The sequence below is a fragment of the Nerophis lumbriciformis genome, linkage group LG24 (genome assembly GCF_033978685.3).
Source record: "Nerophis lumbriciformis linkage group LG24, RoL_Nlum_v2.1, whole genome shotgun sequence".
In the NCBI taxonomy this organism is placed as follows: domain Eukaryota; kingdom Metazoa; phylum Chordata; class Actinopteri; order Syngnathiformes; family Syngnathidae; genus Nerophis; species Nerophis lumbriciformis.
The window spans coordinates 6079857-6102500 of record NC_084571.2 but is presented as its reverse complement, the minus strand read 5'-3'; the positions used below and the strand labels follow the sequence as shown (position 1 = coordinate 6102500).

The following is a 22644-nucleotide window of genomic DNA, read 5'->3' as shown; positions in this document are numbered from 1 at the left end:
AAAATCTAATTTGATGGCAATATTTGAATGAAAATCAAAAACTGTTTTTTTGCTTGTTTTAAAATCTGCCATGCATCCATTTTTTTAAACCGGTTGTCGTTGTTGTATTTTGTTTTTTGATTTGCGTTTCAGATATGGAAATAGAATGAACGGAAGGTACACTGACCGTGTTTGTTTTTGTCATTGATTTTTTTTTTATCACAACAACAATAATTGAAAAATAAAAAAAAACGATTGGTTTCTTTTTATTTAATTCCAAAAAGAAAAAACAGAAAATTAAAAAAAAAAAAGCGTTCTCCCTTTTGGGTGTCGAAGAGCAATAAGTACGTCAAAAAACGGTTTGTCTTTTATTTTCTATTTCATATAGCAACACGTAAAATCAGTAACGGAAACACACACCAAAAGGGATGTTTTAATTTACAGACACCGAAAGTTTTATTTTCAAAGCAAAAGCAGGGAAAATTACCACGATACTTGTGCCTCAACCTAAAATGTTGTTGGGGCCCTAAACAGACATTATTTTAGACATGGCACAACGAGGACGGACATCTTCAAAAGTATCCACGCACATATCCACAGAAACTGAAAAACAGACCAAAGCGGACGAAACCGGAAGTGGCAATTTTAAAGACATGCTCGCGGACTGCACACGGGTACTGTAGTATGCCCGCTTTTACTTTGAAAATACAAATTTCCGGTGTCAGAATATGAAAAAAACCCCCATCATTTTTGGTCTGTTTTCCATTTATGTTTACTAGCTACTAGGGAATAAAATGTTTGTTATATGAATTATATGAAATATAATATAAAAAGTCAACCGTTTTTAGATGTTGTTATTGTATTCGACACCAAAAAAGAAAAACGTTTTATTTTTCAAATTTTTGTTTGCTTGTTGTTGTTTTTTATTTTATTCAAATGAACCATATTTGGCTGTTTGTTTTTTTTAATTCCAATTAATGATGAAATTACCAAAACCTTTGCTGATCCCCCTGCGAGCCTGCCTATCTGGTTTCTATAATATGGGCGTGTTCAAGACATTTGGCAGCAACTTTTGCTGCTTTCACACAAGGTTCGGATCCTAGTCAAGGTAAGAGCGACACAAACTTGCTTTATCAAAGTTGAATTGAACTCTAGTATGTCACTACAATGTTGTTTTTATTGCTGTAATGTGTACTGTCGTTTACCGCTGGACGTGTTTCTATTAAAGTGAAACTAAAAGTCTACCGTGTATGTATCGTTTTTGTTGAGTAATATATTTGAAAAGCGGCACTCTGACTCATGGTGCAGTCGTAGCTAGGTGCGCCATAATTTTTTCAAATGTTTTTGTTTCGTCTCATTTACGTTTTTTTGTTGCGTTTCACTTTGTGGCTATATGTAGACACCGTTAAGGTCTCTGCACTTTAATCACCTCTTATGTCCTTTGTGGTCTTTAATGTTGCCCTATTGCTTTTCATATGTTTTTGCCTTGAATGTGGACTTTTTGAGCCTGTACTGCAACCACATAGTTTTGATATGTGATGACTTGCACCTGAAAGAGTAATACCAAGCAAACTTTCCAGACACGATCCAAGATCCAAGTCCAACCGCTTACGAGACCAGCACTATCACTTGGTGCTACGTAGGACAGTATCATTGTTTAGGGGCAATCTGCCATTATATTCTTGCTGGTGATTAAGCAGGAAGGGCAACGATATATATTTGTAGTAAAATGTCATTTACCAGGATGGCCTTGGCTCAATATAAGCACACAAATGAGTAGAAATACTAGCCAACGAGATAGTGGGCCCTCAAGCCCCGCCCCTCACCCCCAAAAAAGAAAAATGGACTTAGAGAGGTACCTTTCAGTAAGTCCTTTGCAAACGCATTAAAGGAAAATATGTGAAACAGTGATAATTACATTGGGAATTTAGTACAACAGTAGGACACTTATGCAATACAGAACACAGTAGGAGCGGGAAGAACTGTAAGGGGGAGCACAAAAGAGGAAGGAATCACATTAGATTAGGACACACCAACCTGAATAAGACATTGCACATCATAAGTAAACACCCAACAAGATTATGACAGCTGCAAGAGGTAGAGTCAGTGGAACATGCAATCATTCATTGTGGGAAATACAGTAGAGAAAGGAGAAAACTAAGAAAGGACGTTAGAAGACATGGACAGAAGGAGCTTACCCATAACAGGGTACGAAGCAGGAAACATACATTTTTAGATGCTTCTCTACAAGAGACACATTTATGGGATAAAACTTGGTATGTATGTATGTGAGGGAGGAAGAAGGGATGGAACTTTGGTTTACACTCCATTACAGTAGGTGGCGGTAATACACCTTTTTAATGTTTAGCATTCACTACTTTGTTGGCATTGTGGTAGAATTCCCCTTGGGATAAAGATGTTCTGTATTTTCTAAAACTGGAGAAGATTAGGCGGACATTGAACGGCTGTTCTGCAAAGTTTCAAGTACTTCGGGGTGCCTTTCAGAAAAATGTAGGAGAAACTGATCTCCAAATTAACCCTGATTGAAACACAACGGGGTGTGGGTGGTTGATGAGCCTTTTGTGTGCTTGCTGGTTGCTGTGTCTCTAAGGCAATTCAGGAATTCAGCTGTCTGGTTCTTTTTTTAATTATTTACATTTGATTTTTTATTATTAATTTTTTTTAAAAGAATTTTATTTATTTATTTATTATTAATGTTATTACTAATAGTTTCTCTTTTTTAGTATCGTTTTATATATATATATATATATATATATATATATATATATATATATATATATATATATATATATATATACCGTATATATATATATATATATATATATATATATATGTGTGTATATATATATAAGTGTGGGGTTGGCGAAACACAGCATTTGATGTATTTGTGTTTACTTTTGTCAATTATGTAAGTAAAAACCCAATAAATAAATGTTTTTATTTTTAAATGGCTAAACTAATCACAGTGTTTAAAAGCAAGACAATGTTAACAAAAAAAAATGGCGGGTGGAAGTGATGTATGGATCATAAATCATTATGACGTAATTACGGTCTACAAAACAAAATGGCTAACCTTTAAAAACTACAACCATGATTTTACTTTCTGTAAGCACTGTATGTACTTTGTAGATGCAAAGGCTGGCTGTGTTCTGCTGGACTGTGCTGGTTTTGGTCCACACAGGAGGCACCCTAGCCCCTTCCAGCAGCTACGAGTGCAGTCCCTCCGACCAGGTGACGCATGACCCCATAGAAGGAACCGTAAATAAATACTGGAACACTTTAGAATTATTGTTATTTTTCAACAGGGATTGTTGTGTGCTGACGGCAAGCGTTGCTGTCATGAGGGTCACCGCTGCAGTGCAGACAGCCTCTGGTGCATCAAACAAGGTTTTTACTTGTGACCTTTGCAGGCATTTTTGGACGTTTGGATTTGTCTTCATGTGTGCCTGACGTCCACAGAGCTCCCGTCAGTCGTCATGTGCGGTGACTTGGTGTCTGAGTGTCCCAATGCGAACACTTGCTGTGAGAAACCAGATGGCAGTTGGGGATGCTGCCCCGTTCCGAAGGTAGTGCCACCGCTCTGGCTCCTTCAGGTCTAAACCTGTCCACCGTTTCATTTGGCACGGTGCAATGAAAAGGTTCTCGATCTTCATTCCAAACCAGGCTGTGTGCTGTGAAGACAAGGTCCACTGCTGCCCTGAAGGCACCTCGTGTGACGTTGAACGCTCCAGATGTGTCTCCCGGTCCTCCTTGGAGGACACACCCATGTGGGACAAGCTGCCTGCCAGGAAGCGGGCCGACTGGGAGAACCAGAGAGGTGGGTTAACGGTGGGGGCGAGCACTACAGCCGCTAAATAACTTCCTCATTCACCCCAACGATAGTGCAATGCTGGAGATTCAGTTAGTTGATTTTGTCAGCAGGCTAGACCGAGGCAACATACTTCCTCCTTTTTTACTTTAGATAAGAGAAGCGTGAGACACTTATTTTGTTGCCTTATTTGTTATCAGTTTATTATTTTTATCTTTATTGTGTTATTTTCTAAATTTATTGATATTATTACTACTGTTATTCTCTCAATGATATGTTTTTTTATTAACTTATTTATGTATTATTTAAATCATTAAAAAAATACAAATATTTTAGCTTTTTTGAAATCTATTAAGAATCGTTACAAATAAGAATCGCAATTATTTCGAAAATCTATTTTTTGACACCCCTACTTAACAGTACTGTATATTAAAACAAACATAACAAGGAGATGATGGAACATCTTTCTCTTTATTAACATGCCAAAACAACAAAGGCAAGCTGAACTGTGCGCTGCTCTGCCAACACGTGCACACACCAAGAAGCCACTATGGTGTCCTCACAAATGATCAGACATCACAAAAATCCCTGACAGTAAACATTTAAAAAAAGTAAAATCCACCCACATTAAAAACGGTAAAGAGCTGAGGAGAAAGCAGTAGACCGGGAAAGAGAACGAAAGGGGGCGAGAGCATTTGTGCTCTTATGCCGCTGTGAAATAAATCTGCTCTGGCATCGCTTTCAAGAAAAGTCCACTCTCATCACAATTAAAACTTGCTGCGGTACAAAGCCTGCTTCGTTGATTCTTCCATTAATGCACTCCTCGCTAATAGACTTTTTTTTTTTTTTTTTTTAACTCCACAGCGTTTTCCTCCTCCATTCCACATCTGTTGAGTTTTTGGGACTCATATTTAGTTAGAAAATAGACAACTTGTCAAATGGCGAAAAAACACAGAAAAGGATCACCAACACTAAAGTGACTAGTAGTGTATTGGGCAGCAAGTGACATGGGGGGGGGGCGCCCTCCGCCTCCTCATTAAAATGCTGCACCCTGCTTTTTGCCTGCATGACACAAAATGAATGAAGGACGCGTTAGTACACAGAGACATGGTTCGCACACAGAGGCATATAAAGGTAAAGTGGGGTTCCACTGTATGTTGTTCTGAGTCACGTTAGCATGGTGCACACGTAGCATCTCTTCTCCATGCCACACTCGCACAATTAGCTGCTTGTTTCTCACTTTTGGATGATTTTGGTCTTTTTCCAGCCAATCCTGTCCCGTGCAGTACTAAGGCCTTCTGCCCAGATGGCTCCACATGCTGCAGAAACCAAGAAGGCAACTGGTCCTGCTGTCCACTACCAAAGGTAACACGATGGCCGCCCCTTTCTGCCCCAACACTTTTGGTTCTAAAGGCACCTCCGGATGTTTGTGATCCTCCGCAGGCGGTCTGCTGCTCTGATTTAATACACTGCTGCCCTGAAGGGTACACCTGCAACACGGCCGCTCAGACCTGCGATATGGACTCTGGGTCTGTGGCCTGGCTGGAGAAAGCCCCCGCACTTCCTAAGCAGGATGTGGTTTGCGACAACAAGCACACCTGTGAAGAAGGCTCCACCTGCTGTAAGAACTCGGCAGGACAGTGGGGATGCTGTCCTTTACCTCAGGTAAATACTGCCATGCAGGGCCACACCTCCCTATAGGTCAGTGCTTCTCAAATATTTTGTGTTACGCCCCCCCCAGGAAGAAGAAAATATTTTGCGCCCCCCCCACTCTCCACCATGACTAAAATAGTATATTTTGTCGATACATTTGTTATGGCAATACCTCTGCATAACATTGTAAGCTTATCAAAACTAAAAGAAACAACACACCAGTCTTTCCTCGTGCCCCACCGTGGTTACAGTGAAGCCAAGTGCTACATACGCTCATCATATTCTGGTACAGCAAAAAAAGCATGTTCCCCGAGGTTACGCGCCCCCCCCCCCCCCCGACATTGCACCGTGGCCCCCCAGGGGGGCCCGCCCCACTGTTTGAGAAAGACTGCTATAGGTGGACCACACCTCCTTATAGGTGGACCACATGCTGAGCGTAGGGCTACAAATCTGGGAGGGCGTTTTGTGTGAAGGGGCTTGTGTAAAAATGAATAAATAAGAGGGCGCTTCATGTTAAATTTGACCAAAAATGTATTGTTAGCCCTTTCCTGCTCTGTCACTGATAAGAATGTAATGGCAACTTTCCCAGAATAGTCTCACTGTCCCCTGTGGCTTGTAGTGGTAAGGCTGCACTGTAAAAAACAAACAAACAAAAAAGTCAGATTTTACGGTAAAAAAAACTGTCAGCTCAGTTGCCAGAATTTTACTGTAAAAATAACTGTGCTACCCTTTTCCAATTTACAATAATTCACTGTTAAAAAAACACTGCTGTGGATTTAACAGTCAAATCTGGCAGCTCAGTCACCAGAATTTCACTGTACAATAACACTGGAAATTTACAGTAATGCACTGTAAAAAACTTTTTTACAGTAAAATACTGGCAACTTAGTAGTCACAATTTTACTGTAAAAATCAAAGTGGTACCAATTTTCCATTTACAATAATGCACTGTAAAAACAACTACCGTAGATTTTAGTCCATAAATACAGACAGCTTAATTGCCAGAATTTTGCTGCAATTTTTTTTTAAACCGTTTTTCCATTTACAGTCACGCCCTGTAAAAACCTTTAACTGCAGATTGTATTGTACAAACTGGGAGCTCAGTCTCCAGATGTTCACTGTAGAAATAACAGTGGTACCGTTTTAAAACGTACAATAATGCAACTACTGTAAAACAACTACTGTAAATTTTACGGTAAAAAAAATGGCAGCTTAGTCACCAGAATTTTAGGGTAAAAATAACAGTTGTAACGTTTTTATATCAACAGTAATTCACTGTAAAAAAGTTAGCACATTTTAAAGTAAAATACTGGCAACCCAGTAGTCAGAATTTTACTGTAAAAGTACAAGTGTTGCCCTTTCTAAATTTACAGTAACACATTGATTTTAAGATAATAGAACTGACAAAATAATTTTACTGTAAAATAATTCTGTTTTTCCATTTACCGTAATGCATTGTAAAAACAACTACCATAGATTTTACGGTAAAAAAGAGGCAGCTGTTTTTTTTTTTAAATGTCACTGTAAAAATAACAGTGGTACCATTTTTAAATTTACTGTAATATAGTGTAAAATCGACTGTACGTTTTACGTTTTAAAAACTAGCAGCTCAGTTGCCAGAATTTTACAGTAAAAAAAATATCATACTGGGTTGGACTTCTGATTGAAGTTGAGGGTTTTCTAGTTTATATTTTGATTGTTAAATTTGTTATTTTGGACAGAAAAAAAAGTTAAGGAACAATTTATTTCCGAACAAATCAAATTAAATTCTAGTTGAGTCAAAAAGTATGGCATAAAAATGGTTTCACGTGAATAAAAACATGTGAAAAAATGTAATAAAATGGAATATTCCAACGCACCAACATAGCCAGTAGTGATGTGCGATACCACTGATTTTTTTTTTAGATTCCATACCAAGTCAAATTCAGGCTGATATCAGCGATACGATCCGATATCGATATAACTAATTCGTCGGCTGAAAATTTAAAAAGATGTGCATTTCAAAGAATAACATATCTCCATATATACATAAAGTATAAACAAAGTTAAGTTAGTTAACTAAACAATAAAATAACACCAACTTGAGAATGAGTGAATTTGAAAAATTACAACAACAGTGAACAGTGTTAAATATGTAACTGCACATCAATATTATCACACAGGGCTACAATATTATTATTTGTATTGTATTATGACATAGGAAAAAAACAACAGTAAAAATGTAGCAAAAAGAGCAACAAAAAACCGGTAATGATTACTTATAGTCACCTGTAATACAGGGCTGACACAATATCTGTTTTTAGCATTATTTTAAATAAAAACATATCAATATGGCCCACGCATACTTTGACTTATCAGTATGCGCCCCTTGGTGGAAAACATTTGGATATCCCTGAGCTAAAGTATCGCTGTTGTGATTTGAGAATGGATATTTTGAGCATTAAGATTTGGTACGGGCGGTATTGATATTTCAGCTTGCGAGCTTGCTACCAAATGTGGAATGGACGTTCTACTTTAGCACCTTTCCGTTTAACAGTAGAAGGGAAAAGCACCATATTGACGATCAAAAACAAAACCTGTGAGAATCATCAATCTGTTCCATATTTTTACTTTCAGTTTGTGATTGCACCAGTTCTTTTTGCCCTGATTCAGCATTTGTTGGCTTGTGAAAGCAGAACCGAGAGCCATGTGGTTGGCAAGGGTTTTTTTTATACATTTCGGATTTTCCCACCCAGGCCGTGTGCTGCGAGGACGGAGATCACTGCTGCCCAGCCCACTACAAGTGTGACGAGCAGAGGTCCAAGTGCATTCTCCAGGGCGTGACGATCCCGTGGTACGCCAAACGTCCGGCCGTCTCCACCGAGACCCCTCCGCAGACCCCCGGCTCTGCCTTCAAGCCGCAGCAAGTGCCGTGTCAGGATCACAGCACGTGCCGAGATGGACAGACTTGCTGCAAGATCTCATCAGCAGCTTGGGGATGCTGTCCTCTTCCTAACGTACGAGACACCTCTCCAATCACGTCAGGCCGATTATCAGTAAAGTGAAAAAGATTAGACTTAATATTGACAGGAAGCTCTAAGCCAGGAATGTCAGGGGCCATTTGCAATATGCAGCTGATATTTTAACAAGCCGCACATTTTAAAAATACTATTTAAAAAAAAAAAGTAAATAAATAAAAAAGTGGAAAAAAGAGCAAGTAAATATAAAAGTGAAATATAACAAGTAAAAGTTGCAATGTTGGCTCTAATAACACAAAGCTGCCATGCAGAATGTTTTTTTTACTTTAAAACTGTTATTGCTCAAAAATATTAATGAATCAAAATCAATGTTATGAATTATTGACCTATTTAAGGCTCTAATTACTTCACATCAAATAATACACTTTAAAATATTTTGTGGGGAAATATTGCATATTTTGTGTTTTGCCATATACCCGGTAAATTTTTTGACGGGACAAAAATGGCATAAAACAATAATTAATAAACATAATTGACAGATCTGAAGTTTATCTAGAGATTGAAGTGTTGAAAGTAATACAATATATGACATTGTTAACACTCTTAAGAGTGGGGCCCTTTTGGATCCACAAGAATTTTAGTGCGATTATTTTTTTTTAATGTAGCACGGTGGAAGAGAGGTTAGTGCATCTGCCTCACAATACGAAGGTCCTGAGTAGTCTTGGGTTCAATCCCAGGCTCGGGATCTTTCTGTGTGGAGTTTGCATGTTCTCCCCGTGACTGCGTGGGTTCCCTCCGGGTACTCCGGCTTCCTCCCACTTCAAAGACATGCACCTGGGGATAGGTTGATTGGCAACACTAAATTGGCCCTAGTGTGTGGATGTGAGTGTGAATGTTGTCTGTCTATCTGTGTTGGCCCTGCGATGAGGTGGCGACTTGTCCAGGGTGTACCCCGCCTTCCGCCCGATTGTAGCTGAGATAGGCTCCAGCGCCCCCCGCGACCCCAAAAAGGGAATAAGCGGTAGGAAATGGATGGATGGATGGATAATTGTTAAAAAAATAATGGATGAAAATCAATGTTGTTGTGAATTATTGACCTAAAACAGGGTTTTCTTTGACAACTAGGGCAGGTTTCCCTGCTCTTCAAACTCCCCTGAAGAGCAGGGAAACCTGCTTGTAGGGATGAAATAGCCTCTGTGTTTTTTCCTAACCTAACGTATATTCCGCTCTACCCCGGTATTGAGCACTGTATAACGGATAAACCACAGTAATATATATATATATAGATAGATAGGGTGGAACAGGGGTTAGTGCATGTGCCTCACAATACAAAGGTCCCGAGTTCAATCCCGGGTTCGGGATCTTTCTGTGTGGAGTTTGCATGTTCTCCCCGTGACTGTGTGGGTTCCCTCCGGGTACTCCGGCTTCCTCCCACCGCCAAAGACATGCACCTGGGGATAGGTTGATTGGCAACACATTCACACCCTAGTGTGTGAATGTGAATGTTGTCTGTCTATCTGTGTTGGCCCTGGGATGAGGTGGCGACTTGTCCAGGGTGTACCCCGCCTTCCGCCCTAATGCAGCTGAGATAGGCTCCAGCACCCCCCGTGACCCCAAAAGGGACAAGCGGTAGAAAATGGATGGATGGATATATATGTTTATATATATAATTTTTTTCTTTCTTTTTAATCGACAGACCTGAAATTAATCTATAGAGATTTAAGCGTTGCATAATCACAACAACAAAATAATGATATGACTTATTTTTAACATGACAGACCCTATCGGGTCCCAGGGACCAAACTTGAGGGCAGTCCTAAAGGTTTCATCTATATATTGTATTGGCTTTGAAAATGAAAAATATCAAAATGGTCCGCACATGCTTTAACTTTTCAGTGTGCATCCCTGGTCTAAATAAATGTCTCTTCATTTAGTTGGCAACACATTGACTTAGACTTACACTTAGACTTAGATTTAGATTTCCTTTTATTGTCATTCAAATTTGAACTTTACAGTACAGATAAGAACGACATTTCTTTGCAGTAGCTCGTTGTAGTGCAGGAGCACATACAGTATGTGTATGAGAGCGTGTTTAATATTGCTTTTCTTGTGCAGGCGGTGTGCTGCAGCGACATGGAGCACTGCTGTCCTTCCGGGTTCACTTGCACAGCAGCTGGCCGATGCATTCGGGGCCCCGAGTTTCTGTGACATCAATGGCAACAACTGAAAATACTCTTGTAACTGCTGCAACTGTGACTGTATGAAATAAAAGGGAAAACATCATATTATTTACATTATAATTGTACCATATATTTACAGTAGTACCTCAATTTACAAGCTTAAGCGGCTTTGAGACGGAGCTCTTAACTCAAAACACTTGCATCTCAAATCAACGTCTACCATTGAAATTAATTTGGGATTTAATCAGTGCTTGCCCCTAAAACGGCACAATTTTAACTTGCTTTTTAAAAGAAAAACTTTAGTTTTGGATACGTTGCGTAACAACACTACAATAGAATATACTACTAACAACTTTAGTAGATTTATGAAGTAATGTAACAATAATGTACAGTACCTGCCTCTCTGTCAAACACACCATCAGCAGCTTCCCCATATTTTCATGGATAAATGTCCACCATTTAGATACTATTTTAATATCCACAGCTGGCGTTCAGTATGGTGCAGACGAGCATTGCTAGACTCCGACTGCTTCACCAAGTGAGCTAGCTACACGCTCGATTATGTTTTAGATGATTTATTTCTTTAATTCAATGAAAACCATCCACTTCCTCTCAGCACAGTCTTCCACACGCTTTGTTCCTTCCCATTGCAAAAACCAAAGGTATGTCTATCTGTAGCTATTAACTAATGCTAGGGAGTAAGATCTTACGAGATTTACTGACATTTGCTACACCAACTGATAATGTGGATGCTTGAAACTCTAAATGTTTGATTGCTACTTAAAACATAATAGCCAATAAATAAATGTTGGTGAACAATATTGAGGTGTATAATATATTTTAAATCTGCAGTTACCCGACTACAGTGCTACTTTTATTCATGTTATAATATTTGTTACTATTATTTCATTTCTACAATATTGTAGTGCATAACAGTACAAGACAAACATAAAGAAGGAACACAATCTTAAAGAACAGTGTCAATGTTCTTTAGTATTAAACTATTGCCATCAACACCCAGACAAAAACTAAATTGGAAACATTAACTATTATAGAATAAAGATAAAAACATGTGCGTGGGCATAAACTTTTAGTACAAGGAAACAAAAGCGTCTTAAGGAATTACTTCATTTCCGGTATTTTCCAAGCGTCTGAAAAACATTATATAGTTGGCCCTGTGATGAGGTGGCGACTTGTCCAGGGTGTACGCCGCCTTCCGCCCAAATGCTTCTACCTCAGTAGAAGCATTTAAGTCCCATCTTAAAACTCATTTGTATACTCTAGCCTGTAAATAGCCCCCCTGTTAGACCAGTTGATCTGCCGTTTCTTTTCTTTTCTCCTCTGCTCCCCTATTCCTTGTGGAGGGGGTGGGGGTGGGGGGGGGGGGGGGGGGGGGCACAGGTCCGGTGGCCATGGATGAAGTGCTGGCTGTCCAGAGTCGGGACCCGGGGTGGACCGCTCGCCTGTGCATCGGCTGGGAACATCTCTGCGCTGCTGACCCGTCTCCGCTCGGGATGGTGTCCTGCTGGCCCCACTATGGACTGGACTCTTTACTATTATGTTGGATCCACTATGGACTGGACTCTCACAATATTATGTCAGACCCACTCGACATCCATTGCTTTCGGTCTCCCCTAGAGGGGGGGGGGGGGTTACCCACATATGCGGTCCTCTCCAAGGTTTCTTATAGTCATTCACATCGACGTCCCACTGGGGTGAGTTTTTCCTTGCCCTTATGTGGGCTTTGTACCAAGGATGTCGTTGTGGCTTGTGCAGCCCTTTGAGACACTTGTGATTTAGGGCTATATAAATAAACATTGATTGATTGATTGATTGAAATGCAGCTGAGATAGGCTCCAGCACCCCCCGCTACCCCGAACGGGACAAGCGGTAGGAAATGGATGGATGGATTATAGAATAAAGATAAAAACATGTGCGTGGTCATAAACTTTTAGGAAAATGACACAAAAACGTCTTATTGTTAAGGAATTACTTAATTTCCGGTATTTTCCAAGCGTCTTAAAAAAATTAAATATTATAGAGTAAAGATAAAAACATGCGTGGGCATAAACTTTTAGGAAAAAGGAATGCAGCTGAGATAGGCTCCAGCACCCCCCGCGACCCTGAAAGGGACAAGCGGTAGAAATGGATGGATGGAAACAAAATCCTCCAGAATAGTTTTATTGCCATTGTATGAGAACGGGTTCACAAACTAGGAATTTTTCTTGGTGCAATCGTAAAACACATATAACACATATTTGGTAATAACAAAAGCTGTAACTGAGCTATCAGATTTTGTTATAGACTTAGAAGGAATTCAAAGGAGCTACTGTTAGAAGTTATTGTTCATGTGCTGATCGCCGAGGGAAAAAACTGTTCAGGTGGCGGGAGGTGTGGGTCTGGATGGACCGTAGTCTCCTGCCTGAGGGGAGAGGGGAGAATAGTTTGTGTCCAGGGTGAGAAAAAGTGTCTTGTTGTTAAGGAATGACTTCATTTCCGGTATTTTCCAAGCGTCTTATTGCGAAACGACTTCACTTCCGGTGTTTCCTGGGTCGCCCTGTGATTGGCTGACGCGTCTCCGCTCTGACGTATGACTCATCCTGTCCAAGATGGCGATACACCTGCTGTCACAGCGATGATCCGCCGCTTAAAACAGTTTAGAGCCCAGGAAACTGAGTGATTAATTATTTAACCGGCGGCGTAGAATCGGACTTCGTCGTCCACCATGTCCGCAGAGGAGCTGTCGGCCTCGGACAGCGAGGTCGTGTTGGCCGGCGCCGGAGAGCGCTGGGCACCGGTGGGAGCCGTGGCCAGCCCGGAGGAGGAGAGCGGCTCCGGCGGCCAGCCGAGGCAGCGAGGCTCCGTCGGCGAGGAGGAAATGGCGGTGCGGCTGATGAAGCTGGAGGAGGAACAAGAGCTGCTTAATTCCTCGCTGCTCGCACTCACGTCGCACTTCGCTCAAGTGCAGTTCCGCCTCAAGCAGATCGTCCACGCACAGAGCGAGGAGAAGGAGAAGATGCTCACCGAGCTGGAGGAGTTCGCCTTCAAGGGATGCCCGCATGTGGTGGGCAGCAGGGCCCGGGACGCGCAGCAGATCCACAACACGGTGGGTCAGCAGCTTCCGGTCCGGATGGGCGGTGCAATTTATATTCCGGTCAAATCCGTTTTTCCTTCTTTTAGTTTTTTCTTCCCCGACATTAGTTACTGAAACATGAAATCAACTAAAAAACCAGGCGTGTCCAAAGTGCAGTCCGTGGTCCATTTGTGGCCCACAGATAACTTTTTTAACGACCTGCGGAACTTTCTAAGATGACTGTTAAAAAATAATTAAAAAAAAACAAACACACAAATTAAATGTAACGGGAAAAAGTTGCAATGTTGACTTTAACAAACTTTTAACTGACTTTAAACTTAAACTTTTACTTTAAAATAACAAATAATCAATCAATTAAAATTAGACATGTTGATAAATGCTTTAGAATGTAATATCGGAAATTATCGGTATCGTTTTTTTTATTATCGGTATCATATCTTACAGGGGCGGTATAGCTCAGTTGGTAGAGCGGCTGTGCCAGCAACTTCAGGGTTGCAGGTTCGAGCCCCGCTTCCGCCATCCTAGTCACTGCCGTTGTGTCCTTGGGCAAGACACTTTACCCACCTGCTTCCAGTGCCACCCACACTGGTTTAAAAATGTAACTTAGATATTGGGTTTCACAATGTAAAGCGCTTTGAGTCACTTGAGAAAAGCGCTATATAAATATAACTCACTTCACTTCACACTTCACTACAGTTAGAACACCAACCCAAAAAACCTCCCTTCCCCATTTACACTCATTCACACTCATTCACACAAAAGTGTTGTTTATTTCTGTTATTAATATTCTGGTTCCTACATTATATATCAATATATATCAGTACAGCTGGTCCACTAATAGTACTAACCTTTAACAGTTAATATTACTCATTTAAATTAATTACTAGTTTCTATGTAACTGTTTTTATATTGTTTTACTTTATTTTTTATTCAAGAAAATGTTTTTAATTTATTTATCTTATTTTTGTATTTTTTATTTTTTTTAAAAGGACCTTATCTTCACCATACCTGGTTGTCCAAATTAGGCATAATATAGTGTTAATTCCATGACTGTATATATTGGTATCGGTTGATATTGGTATCGGTTGATATCGGTATCGGTAATTAAGGGTTTGGTCAATATCGGAATATCGGATATCGGCAAAAAGCCATTATCGGACATCCCTAATTAAAATCAATGTTGTTACAAATTATTGACCTATTCAAGGCTCCAATTACTTCACACCAATAATCCGCTTTGAAATATTTTTTGGGAAAATATTGCATATTTTGTTTGCCATAAACATAAAAAATTTGCTACTAAAAATGGGCATAAAACAAAAAATTATAAAAACTTAAAATCGACAGATTTGAAGTTGATCTAGTGACTGACGCGATGAAAGTTGAAAAAAAGTTTACCATAGAGGTGGGCGATACTTCAAAGTTTTGTATTTGTACTCTGGTATTAAAAACAGTGATATCTAAATTGATCCCGCCACCTTCAGCTTACAAGCCTCAATTAGATGACATTAGGGCTGCAACGATTAATTGAATAATTCGATTATAAAAAAGCTTTGATTTATATTATGTTGCTTCGAATAATCGTTTAATGAGTGTAACTAATAAAAAAAAAAGATAAAATCTTCTACTGCATAAAAGAAGGTAAAACAAGTTAAATAAAAGGTAAAAGAAGGTAAATGTAAAATGTTAAAATAAGGTTAATAGAAGAAAAAAATGGATAAATATAAGGTAAACAAAGGTAAATATAAGGTAAAAAAAAAGGAAAAGAAGTTAAATATATTGTAAAAGAAGGTAAATAAAAGGTCAAATGTAAAAACATTTAAAAAGTTAAATATAAGGTAAATAAAATGTAAAACAAGTTAAATAGAAAGTAAATGTAAGGTACTTTTAATTAGGTAATAAAAAGGTAATGTAAGTTAAAACATGTCAATAGAAGCCAAACGGAGAGAATTAGAAGGTAAACAAAAGGTAAATAGAAGGTAATGAGGATTATGGCAAGTAGATAAATCTTTGTTTATTCCAACTATTTTCCCTGAAATACACGTGGAGGCTATAAAATGTATTTTATCTAACTACCGGTACTCGATTAATTGAATAAACAAATCAATAGATTAATCGATGACTAAAATAATCGATAGCTGCAGCCCTACTAACTTATTACAAATACTTGCAGAACACAAATGAATGGAATCCGCATTGAGATCTACAGTTATACGTCTTTTTGGACATTTGATGAAAGGGTTATGTCACACAGATCAAAACAAATGTCTGACTGAAACCATTGCTGAGCGGATTAAAGCGGCTTTCCGTGTCACATGTTTCCGTTCGCTCGCTGAAGTCTCCTACTTTAAGAAATGTTTCCTCTTTTATGAGATGACTTTACAAAAAAAAGAAAAAAGTCCCGCAGTCATGTTTGATGAAGGCAGGTGTGTACTCAGTGAGTGTGTACTTCCTGTTCTTCACGTTTAATATGGCTCTTTATTTGTCCCTCGCATGCTTCGCCTGCAGGGGGACCTGGTGAGTAAAGAATCAAACAGTGCTCGGGGTTTCCACGAGACGCGTTTGCATCGGAGACGTGCTGACGATGTCCGTTTGTCTTTCAGACGGAGCGAGAGAAGCGCGAGCGCCTGGAGGCTCAGAGAGAGAAACAAAAAGATCTCATTCTCCAGCTGAAGACCCAGCTGGACGACCTGGAGCACTTTGCCTACCAGGAGGGCAGCTACGACTCGCTGCCACAGTCCGTGGTCCTGGAGAGGCAGAAGGTGGGGAGCGTCGCCTACTGTTCAACACTCGCCGTGGTTGTCGCTTCCCGTTTGTAACCAGTGGTGTTCTTCAGGTCATCATTGACGAGCTGATCAAAAAGCTGGACGTCAACCTGAACGAAGACATCGGCGACCTGACGCCGGAGGAGCTGCGGCACCGGGTGGACGCCGCTATCGCGCAGATCGTCAACCCGGCCCGCGTGAAGGAGCAGTTGGTGGACCAGCTGAAGACGCAGATCAGAGACCTGGAGATGTTCATCAACTTCATCCAGGGTACAAAGTGGACTCCCTTTGGAAGCTTCTGTGGGTGTATTGACCTGGAGTGTTGTTCCCACAGATGAGGTAGGCAACCCTCTCCTGTCTGACGGCCCACACAGCCAGCAGCCTCAAGCGGCCGCCGCCAAGCCCAGGACCCCTGGGGTGAAAAGGACAGGTTTGTTTGAACCGAGAGGTTTAGTTTTGTAGAAGTTGGCCCCCTTACCACGGCAAATATTCATATAACAGTGCCATTTGTGTGTGCCCTAAAAATATTTGTTTGTGCCGTTACGGTTTCTAAGTTATTCCAAAACACATTTTCTGATAAGTGATGTCATCCAGGCCCCCACCACCTTGTCAAAATCTCACCAAACTTGCTAAGTTTGTTCTGTAAAAATGTTTTGTCTAACTTTTATAGTTTTTATGTTATTGAATATTTTATTATTCATAATCAGCACGCTTATCTTTTCAGAATCCCTCCAAAAGTGTCACAAATGTTTGTGTTGCAATTTTTTTTGGTCTAACTATATTATAGTTTTTATGTTAACGTTTTATTATTCATAACCAACATTCCCCACTTTGTCAAAATCTAGCCAAACTTGTCTCAAACGATTGTGCTACCTTTGGGCTGCAAAACGTTTTGTCTAATTATTATAGTTTTTATGTTATTTGCTGTTTTATTATTCATAATCAGCACCCCTACCTTGTCAAAATCTACCCAAACTTGTCTCAAACGATTGTGCTGCAAAATGTTTAGTCTAACTATTATAGTTTTTATGTTATTTATTGTTTTATTATTCATAATCAGCCCACCACCATGTCAAAATCTCACCAAACTTGCTACGTTTGTTCTGTAAAAATGTTTTGTCAAACTTTTATAGTTTCTATGTTATTGTTTTATTTTTCATAACCAGCCTTCCCCCCCATGTCAAAATCTCCCCAAACTTGTCTCAAAACTTTTGTGCTACAAAATGTTTTGTCTAACTATTATAGTTTTTATGTTATTTATTGTTTCATTATTCATAATCAGCACCCACACCTTGTCAAAATCTAGCTAAACTTGTCTCAAACGATTGGAAAATGATTGTGCTGCAAAATGTTTTGTTTAACTATTATAGTTTTTATCTTATTTAATATTTTGTTATTCATAATCAGCACCCCCACCTTGTCAAAATCTCCCCAAACTTGTCTCAAAAGATTGGAAAATGATTGTGCTGCAAAATGTTTTGTTTAACTATTATAGTTTTTATCTTATTTAATATTTTGTTATTCATAATCAGCACCCCCACCTTGTCAAAATCTCCCCAAACTTGTCTCAAAAGATTGGCAAACGTTTGTGCTACAAAATGTTTTGTCTAACTATTATAGTTTTTATGTTATTTATTGTTTTATTATTCATAATCAGCACCCACACCTTGTCAAAATCTAGCTAAATTTGTCTCAAAGGATTGGAAAATGATTGTGCTGCAAAATGTTTTGTCATAAACGTTTGGGCAGATTTTGACAAGGTGGGGGGCTGTTTAACACATTATCAACATAAGAACTATAATAGTTAAAAAAAAACAATTTGTACAACAAAAGTTTTGGACAATTTTGGGGGGGGGATTTTGACAACATGGGGGGCTGGTTATGAATAATAAAACGTTAACATAAAATCTATAAAACGTTTATGACATAAAAACTAAAATAGACAAAACAATTTTGAAGCATAAACACTTGGGACAAGTTTGGGCAGATTTGACAAGGTGGGGGGATGAATATGAATAACACATTATCAACATAAGTAAAACTTTTTTAACATAAAAGCTATAATATAATATATACTGAGTGGCCTAGTGGTTAGAGTGTCGGCCCTGAGATCGGTAGGTTGTGAGTTTAAACCCCGGCCAAGTCATATCAAAGACTATAAAAATGGGACCCATTATCTCCCTGCTTGGCACTCAGCATCAAGGGTTGGATTTGGGGGTTAAATCATCAAAAATGATTTCCGGGCGCGGCCACCGCTGCTGTCCACTGCTCCCCTCACCTCCCAGGGGATGGGTCAAATGCAGGGGACACATTTCACCACACCTAGTGTGTGTGTGACAATCATTGGTACTTTAACTTTATCTTTAATAATAGTTAAAAAAAAAATAAAAAAATAAAAAAATTGTAGAACAAATGTTTGGGACAATTTTGGGCAGATTTTGACAAGGTGAGGGGGATGGTTATGAATAACACATTATCAACATACTGTATATAAAAATGTTTTACATAAAAACTATAATAGTTAAAAAATATATATTGTAAAACAAACGTTTGAGACAATTTTGGAGGGATTTTGACAAGGTGGGGGTGCTGTTTAGGAATAATAGCATGTAAACATAAAATCTATAACACGCCTATATCATAAAAGCTAAAATAGACAAAGCAATTTTGAAGCAGGGCAGCACGGTGGAACAGGGGTTAGTGCGTGTGCCTCACAATACGAAGGTCCTGGGTTCAATCCTGTGTGGAGTTTGCATGTTCTCCCTGTGACTGCGTGGGTTCCCTCCGGGTACTCCGGCTTCCTCCCACCTCCAAAGACATGCACCTGGGGATAGGTTGATTGGCAACACTAAAAAAAAAAATTGGCCCTAGTGTGTGAATTTGAGTGTGAATGTTGTTTGTCTATCTGTGTTGGCCCTGCGATGAGGTGGCGACTTGTCCAGGGTGTACCCCGCCTTCCGCCCGATTGTAGCTGAGATAGGCTCCAGCGCCCCCCGCGACCCCAAAGGGAATAAGCGGTAGAAAATGGATGGATGGATGGATGTTGTTTGTCTATCTGTGTTGGCCCTGCGATGAGGTGGCGACTTGTCCAGGGTGTACCCCGCCTTCCGCCCGAATGCAGCTGAGATAGACTCAAGCTCCCCCGTGACCCCGAACGGGACAAGCGGTAGAAAATGGATGGATGGAATTTTGAAGCATAAACGTTTGGGACAACTTTGGGGAGATTCTGACATGGTTGGAGGGGATGGTAATGAATAAGAAAACATTACTAATAACATAAAAAACATAATATTTTGAAGAAAAAAAAATGTTTACAGCACAAACAAATGGGATAATTCTGGGAATATTTTGACAAGGTGGGGGGGCTGGTTGAGGTCACTCGTCAGAAAATGTATTTTAGAATCACTTAAAGTAAACATTTTACAGCACAAAGGAATGGCAGTGTTATTTTGATATTTGCAACAATAAGGGGGCCACGTTCACCCAGGTGTTAGTGTGACCTGTGACCGACACGTTGGACATGGTTGTGTTCTATGGCTGCAGTGGACCCGGAGCAGGCCCAGAGGATGCGAGAGACGGGTCTTCAGCTGATCCAGAAGGCGCTCGCCGTGCTGCAGATCTTTGCCGCCAGCCAGTTCGGCTGCTCGACCAACCAGGTTCCCGCAAGCATGTGGCCTCAGGAGTCCGGACAGCGGGACTACGGTCCTCTGTTGCAGCGTCTGGAGGCGGCGGCGGAGAAGGTGCGAGTGCTGGGCTCGCGCAGGCAGCCGGCCCTCGAGCACGTGGTCAACTACACCAGTAACTCTGCGCTGGGGCCGCGGGACGAGCTGACGGCGTGCGTGAGGAAGGAGCTGGCGATGGCGCTGAGGGACTTGTTGGCTCACGGTCTGGTGTCGCCGTCGCAGGCCGTCAGCCTGGCGTTGGCGCCCATCTCCTGCCTGCTGCCATTCAAGGCCACCTCTCAGTCCATTCATCCCTGGGAACTCTTCGTCAAGTACTACCACTCCAAAAACGGCAAAGCCTTCGCCGAGTCGCCAGCCCGCCAGCTGTCGCAGTCCTTCAGCCTGCCTGTAGGGGGCAACCCGGTCAGCGTCACCCCCAAACAGTCCCTGCTTTGGGCCGTGCACACCGTGCTGAAGGAGCACGGGCGCTACAAGCGAGGGCCGGACACAGAGTTCAAGGCGCTGGTGTGCATGGCGCTCAACGAGCAGCGCCTGGTGTCCTGGCTCAACCTGCTGTGCAAGGCGGGGACGCTCGTGCACCCGCACTACCTCTCCTGGAGCTACATGGCGCAGACCGGCTTTGAGGGCGCCCTGCGCATCCTGGGACGCATCAGCCACCTCAAGTTTAACCTCCCCGTAGACCTGGCCGTGCGACAGCTGAAGAACATCAAGGACGCTTTCTGAAGCCTGCAAACTTTGAGTACAAGCGGCTCTTTGAACGTAGCATCAACGCGAGCAAGATGACGGCGCTGCACCATTTAGCAAATCCTCCTGAAAATGTCCATGACTACGATAAACTGTGTAGTTGCCTTTGACTCGAAGTGACCTCGCCTTCTTCCTGAGCTTTATATTCAACAACATTCCTGTACAGTAATCACTACTGTAATGTGGCCGTCAATCCAAGATAGAAGCCCTCGCACCTGCTGCTTTTAGTTTGAAAAGGAGCCAGGAGTGCTGCTTTGTTTGAAGTCTTGCAGTTCCGCTTCAAACCCTCCTTCAGGTTCAAACGGATTTCATTTGACGATAAAGATGTATTTATTGTTATGTTACATGTTTGCTTTTGTTTTATCCTGTGTAGCAAGTAAGGGTGTGAATCTTTGGGCACCTAACGATTTGATCCGATTCCTGGGGTGACTATTCAATTCAGAATCGATTCTCGATTCAACACGGTTCTCGATCCAAACCGATTCTCGCAATGTGTTATTTGGTATTTTAATTATATTAAGACAAAAAAAGTCAGAAGTTAGAAAAGCTCCTTCTGGTTGCATGGAGATGGCCTATGACCGTCTTTTAAAAAAAAAGATTCTTATAAAAAAAAGATTCTTATAAAAAAATGATTCTTATAAAAAAAAAAGTAATATATTTTTTTTAAATCAATTTTTGAAAATTGTAAATCTATTTAGAACCGGGATGAATACGATTTTTGATTCAGCTGGGAATCTATGTTTTGTGCACCCTATAATGAAGTACCATATCTTCTCCCTGAATGTAAAAACCGCAGATGCTATTAAAGTGTTTACTGTAGTGATATCCACGCTAAAACATATTTTTTGTGCAACAGGAAACCTATTTGATCATTGACAGTTTGATAGATCATGTTTATGCCAACTGTTATTTGCCCTGTGATGCTGGTATTCATATACACAATTATTTATTGAAGCATGTTTTAGCTTTAAAGGTGAACCATTGCAGCATGTATTCATTATTCAGTCAAGTAACAGTAGCCAGGCTGATTTCTGTAATGCAGCTATTCATAATATTACTGTATTATGTCTTCATCTCAAACACTAAACATATATCAAAATATTTAATTTATATTTTCCACATTGTCATTCTGTTTCATGCAGTTGTGGAGCAATTTTAAACTGATTAAATATGTTTTTGTTGTGCTTCTTATGAGTAATCATTTTATTTTACTGCATTCAACATTATTAATGGCTTATTAATTAAATGGTGAAGAAAAAATGTCACCAGTCGTGAATAGTGTCACATATCACCTATCATCTTCACAGTTAGGGATGTAACGATAAACGGTATTATGATAACCTTCCTATAGTTAGTATTACCATTTCAAGTTAAAATGATCGTAAAACCGATTGATAACCCTTAAATAAACTCACAGACCGGTAACACTGCTCATACCTAGCGCAAGTGCTAGCATGAAAACAAGAGACATTACCATCTTTCCCCACTAAGAAACAACACTCCCCAATCCAAACGTATACAAACACATTACTGTCTGAGCAACTAGATACATAATTGTGTACGTTAAACCTACAGAATGTGCTCTCAGACAAAGAGATGGATCAATACTTGAAGCAATACAACAGCAGAAAGTGAATTGCAGGAAGTCTAGAAATGTGACCATCGTGAACGAATCGAGTCTTTTGAACGGTTCTTTTAAGTTAACAATTAGAAGAGATTCGCAGACAGCTGTGAGCCGTTTTTATGCACATGCAGATACA

General features: G+C 40.3%; 2 protein-coding genes across 2 annotated transcripts; both read left to right on the top strand.

The window, feature by feature from the left end:
- The first annotated feature begins 1016 nt into the window (after positions 1 to 1016).
- Positions 1017 to 10701, top strand: grna (granulin a). Its single transcript, XM_061982161.1, has 9 exons — positions 1017 to 1087; positions 3130 to 3231; positions 3306 to 3387; positions 3460 to 3566; positions 3664 to 3817; positions 5076 to 5173; positions 5252 to 5473; positions 8197 to 8457; positions 10534 to 10701. Exons 2-9 carry the CDS (start codon positions 3130 to 3132, stop codon positions 10624 to 10626), a joined length of 1119 nt encoding a protein of 372 aa, XP_061838145.1. The 5' UTR covers positions 1017 to 1087; the 3' UTR covers positions 10627 to 10701.
- A 2457-nt stretch (positions 10702 to 13158) lies between these two features.
- On the top strand, positions 13159 to 22068 carry rundc1 (RUN domain containing 1). The gene is made up of 5 exons (XM_061981409.1): positions 13159 to 13704; positions 16296 to 16454; positions 16529 to 16727; positions 16792 to 16887; positions 20001 to 22068. The coding sequence occupies exons 1-5, from the start codon at positions 13324 to 13326 to the stop codon at positions 20861 to 20863; spliced, it is 1698 nt and encodes a 565-aa protein (XP_061837393.1). The 5' UTR covers positions 13159 to 13323; the 3' UTR covers positions 20864 to 22068.
- The last annotated feature ends 576 nt before the right edge of the window (positions 22069 to 22644 follow it).

Excerpts from the sequence above, each read along its gene's own strand:
- grna (XM_061982161.1), top strand. The coding sequence starts at position 3,130 with ATGCAAAGGCTGGCTGTGTTCTGCTGGACTGTGCTGGTTTTGGTCCAC. Across the intron at positions 5,174-5,251 it reads CCTGCTGTCCACTACCAAAG|GCGGTCTGCTGCTCTGATTT; the intron begins GTAACACGATGG and ends GATCCTCCGCAG. Across the intron at positions 5,474-8,196 it reads GATGCTGTCCTTTACCTCAG|GCCGTGTGCTGCGAGGACGG; the intron begins GTAAATACTGCC and ends TTTCCCACCCAG.
- rundc1 (XM_061981409.1), top strand. The coding sequence starts at position 13,324 with ATGTCCGCAGAGGAGCTGTCGGCCTCGGACAGCGAGGTCGTGTTGGCC. Across the intron at positions 13,705-16,295 it reads CGCAGCAGATCCACAACACG|ACGGAGCGAGAGAAGCGCGA; the intron begins GTGGGTCAGCAG and ends TTTGTCTTTCAG. Across the intron at positions 16,455-16,528 it reads TGGTCCTGGAGAGGCAGAAG|GTCATCATTGACGAGCTGAT; the intron begins GTGGGGAGCGTC and ends GGTGTTCTTCAG.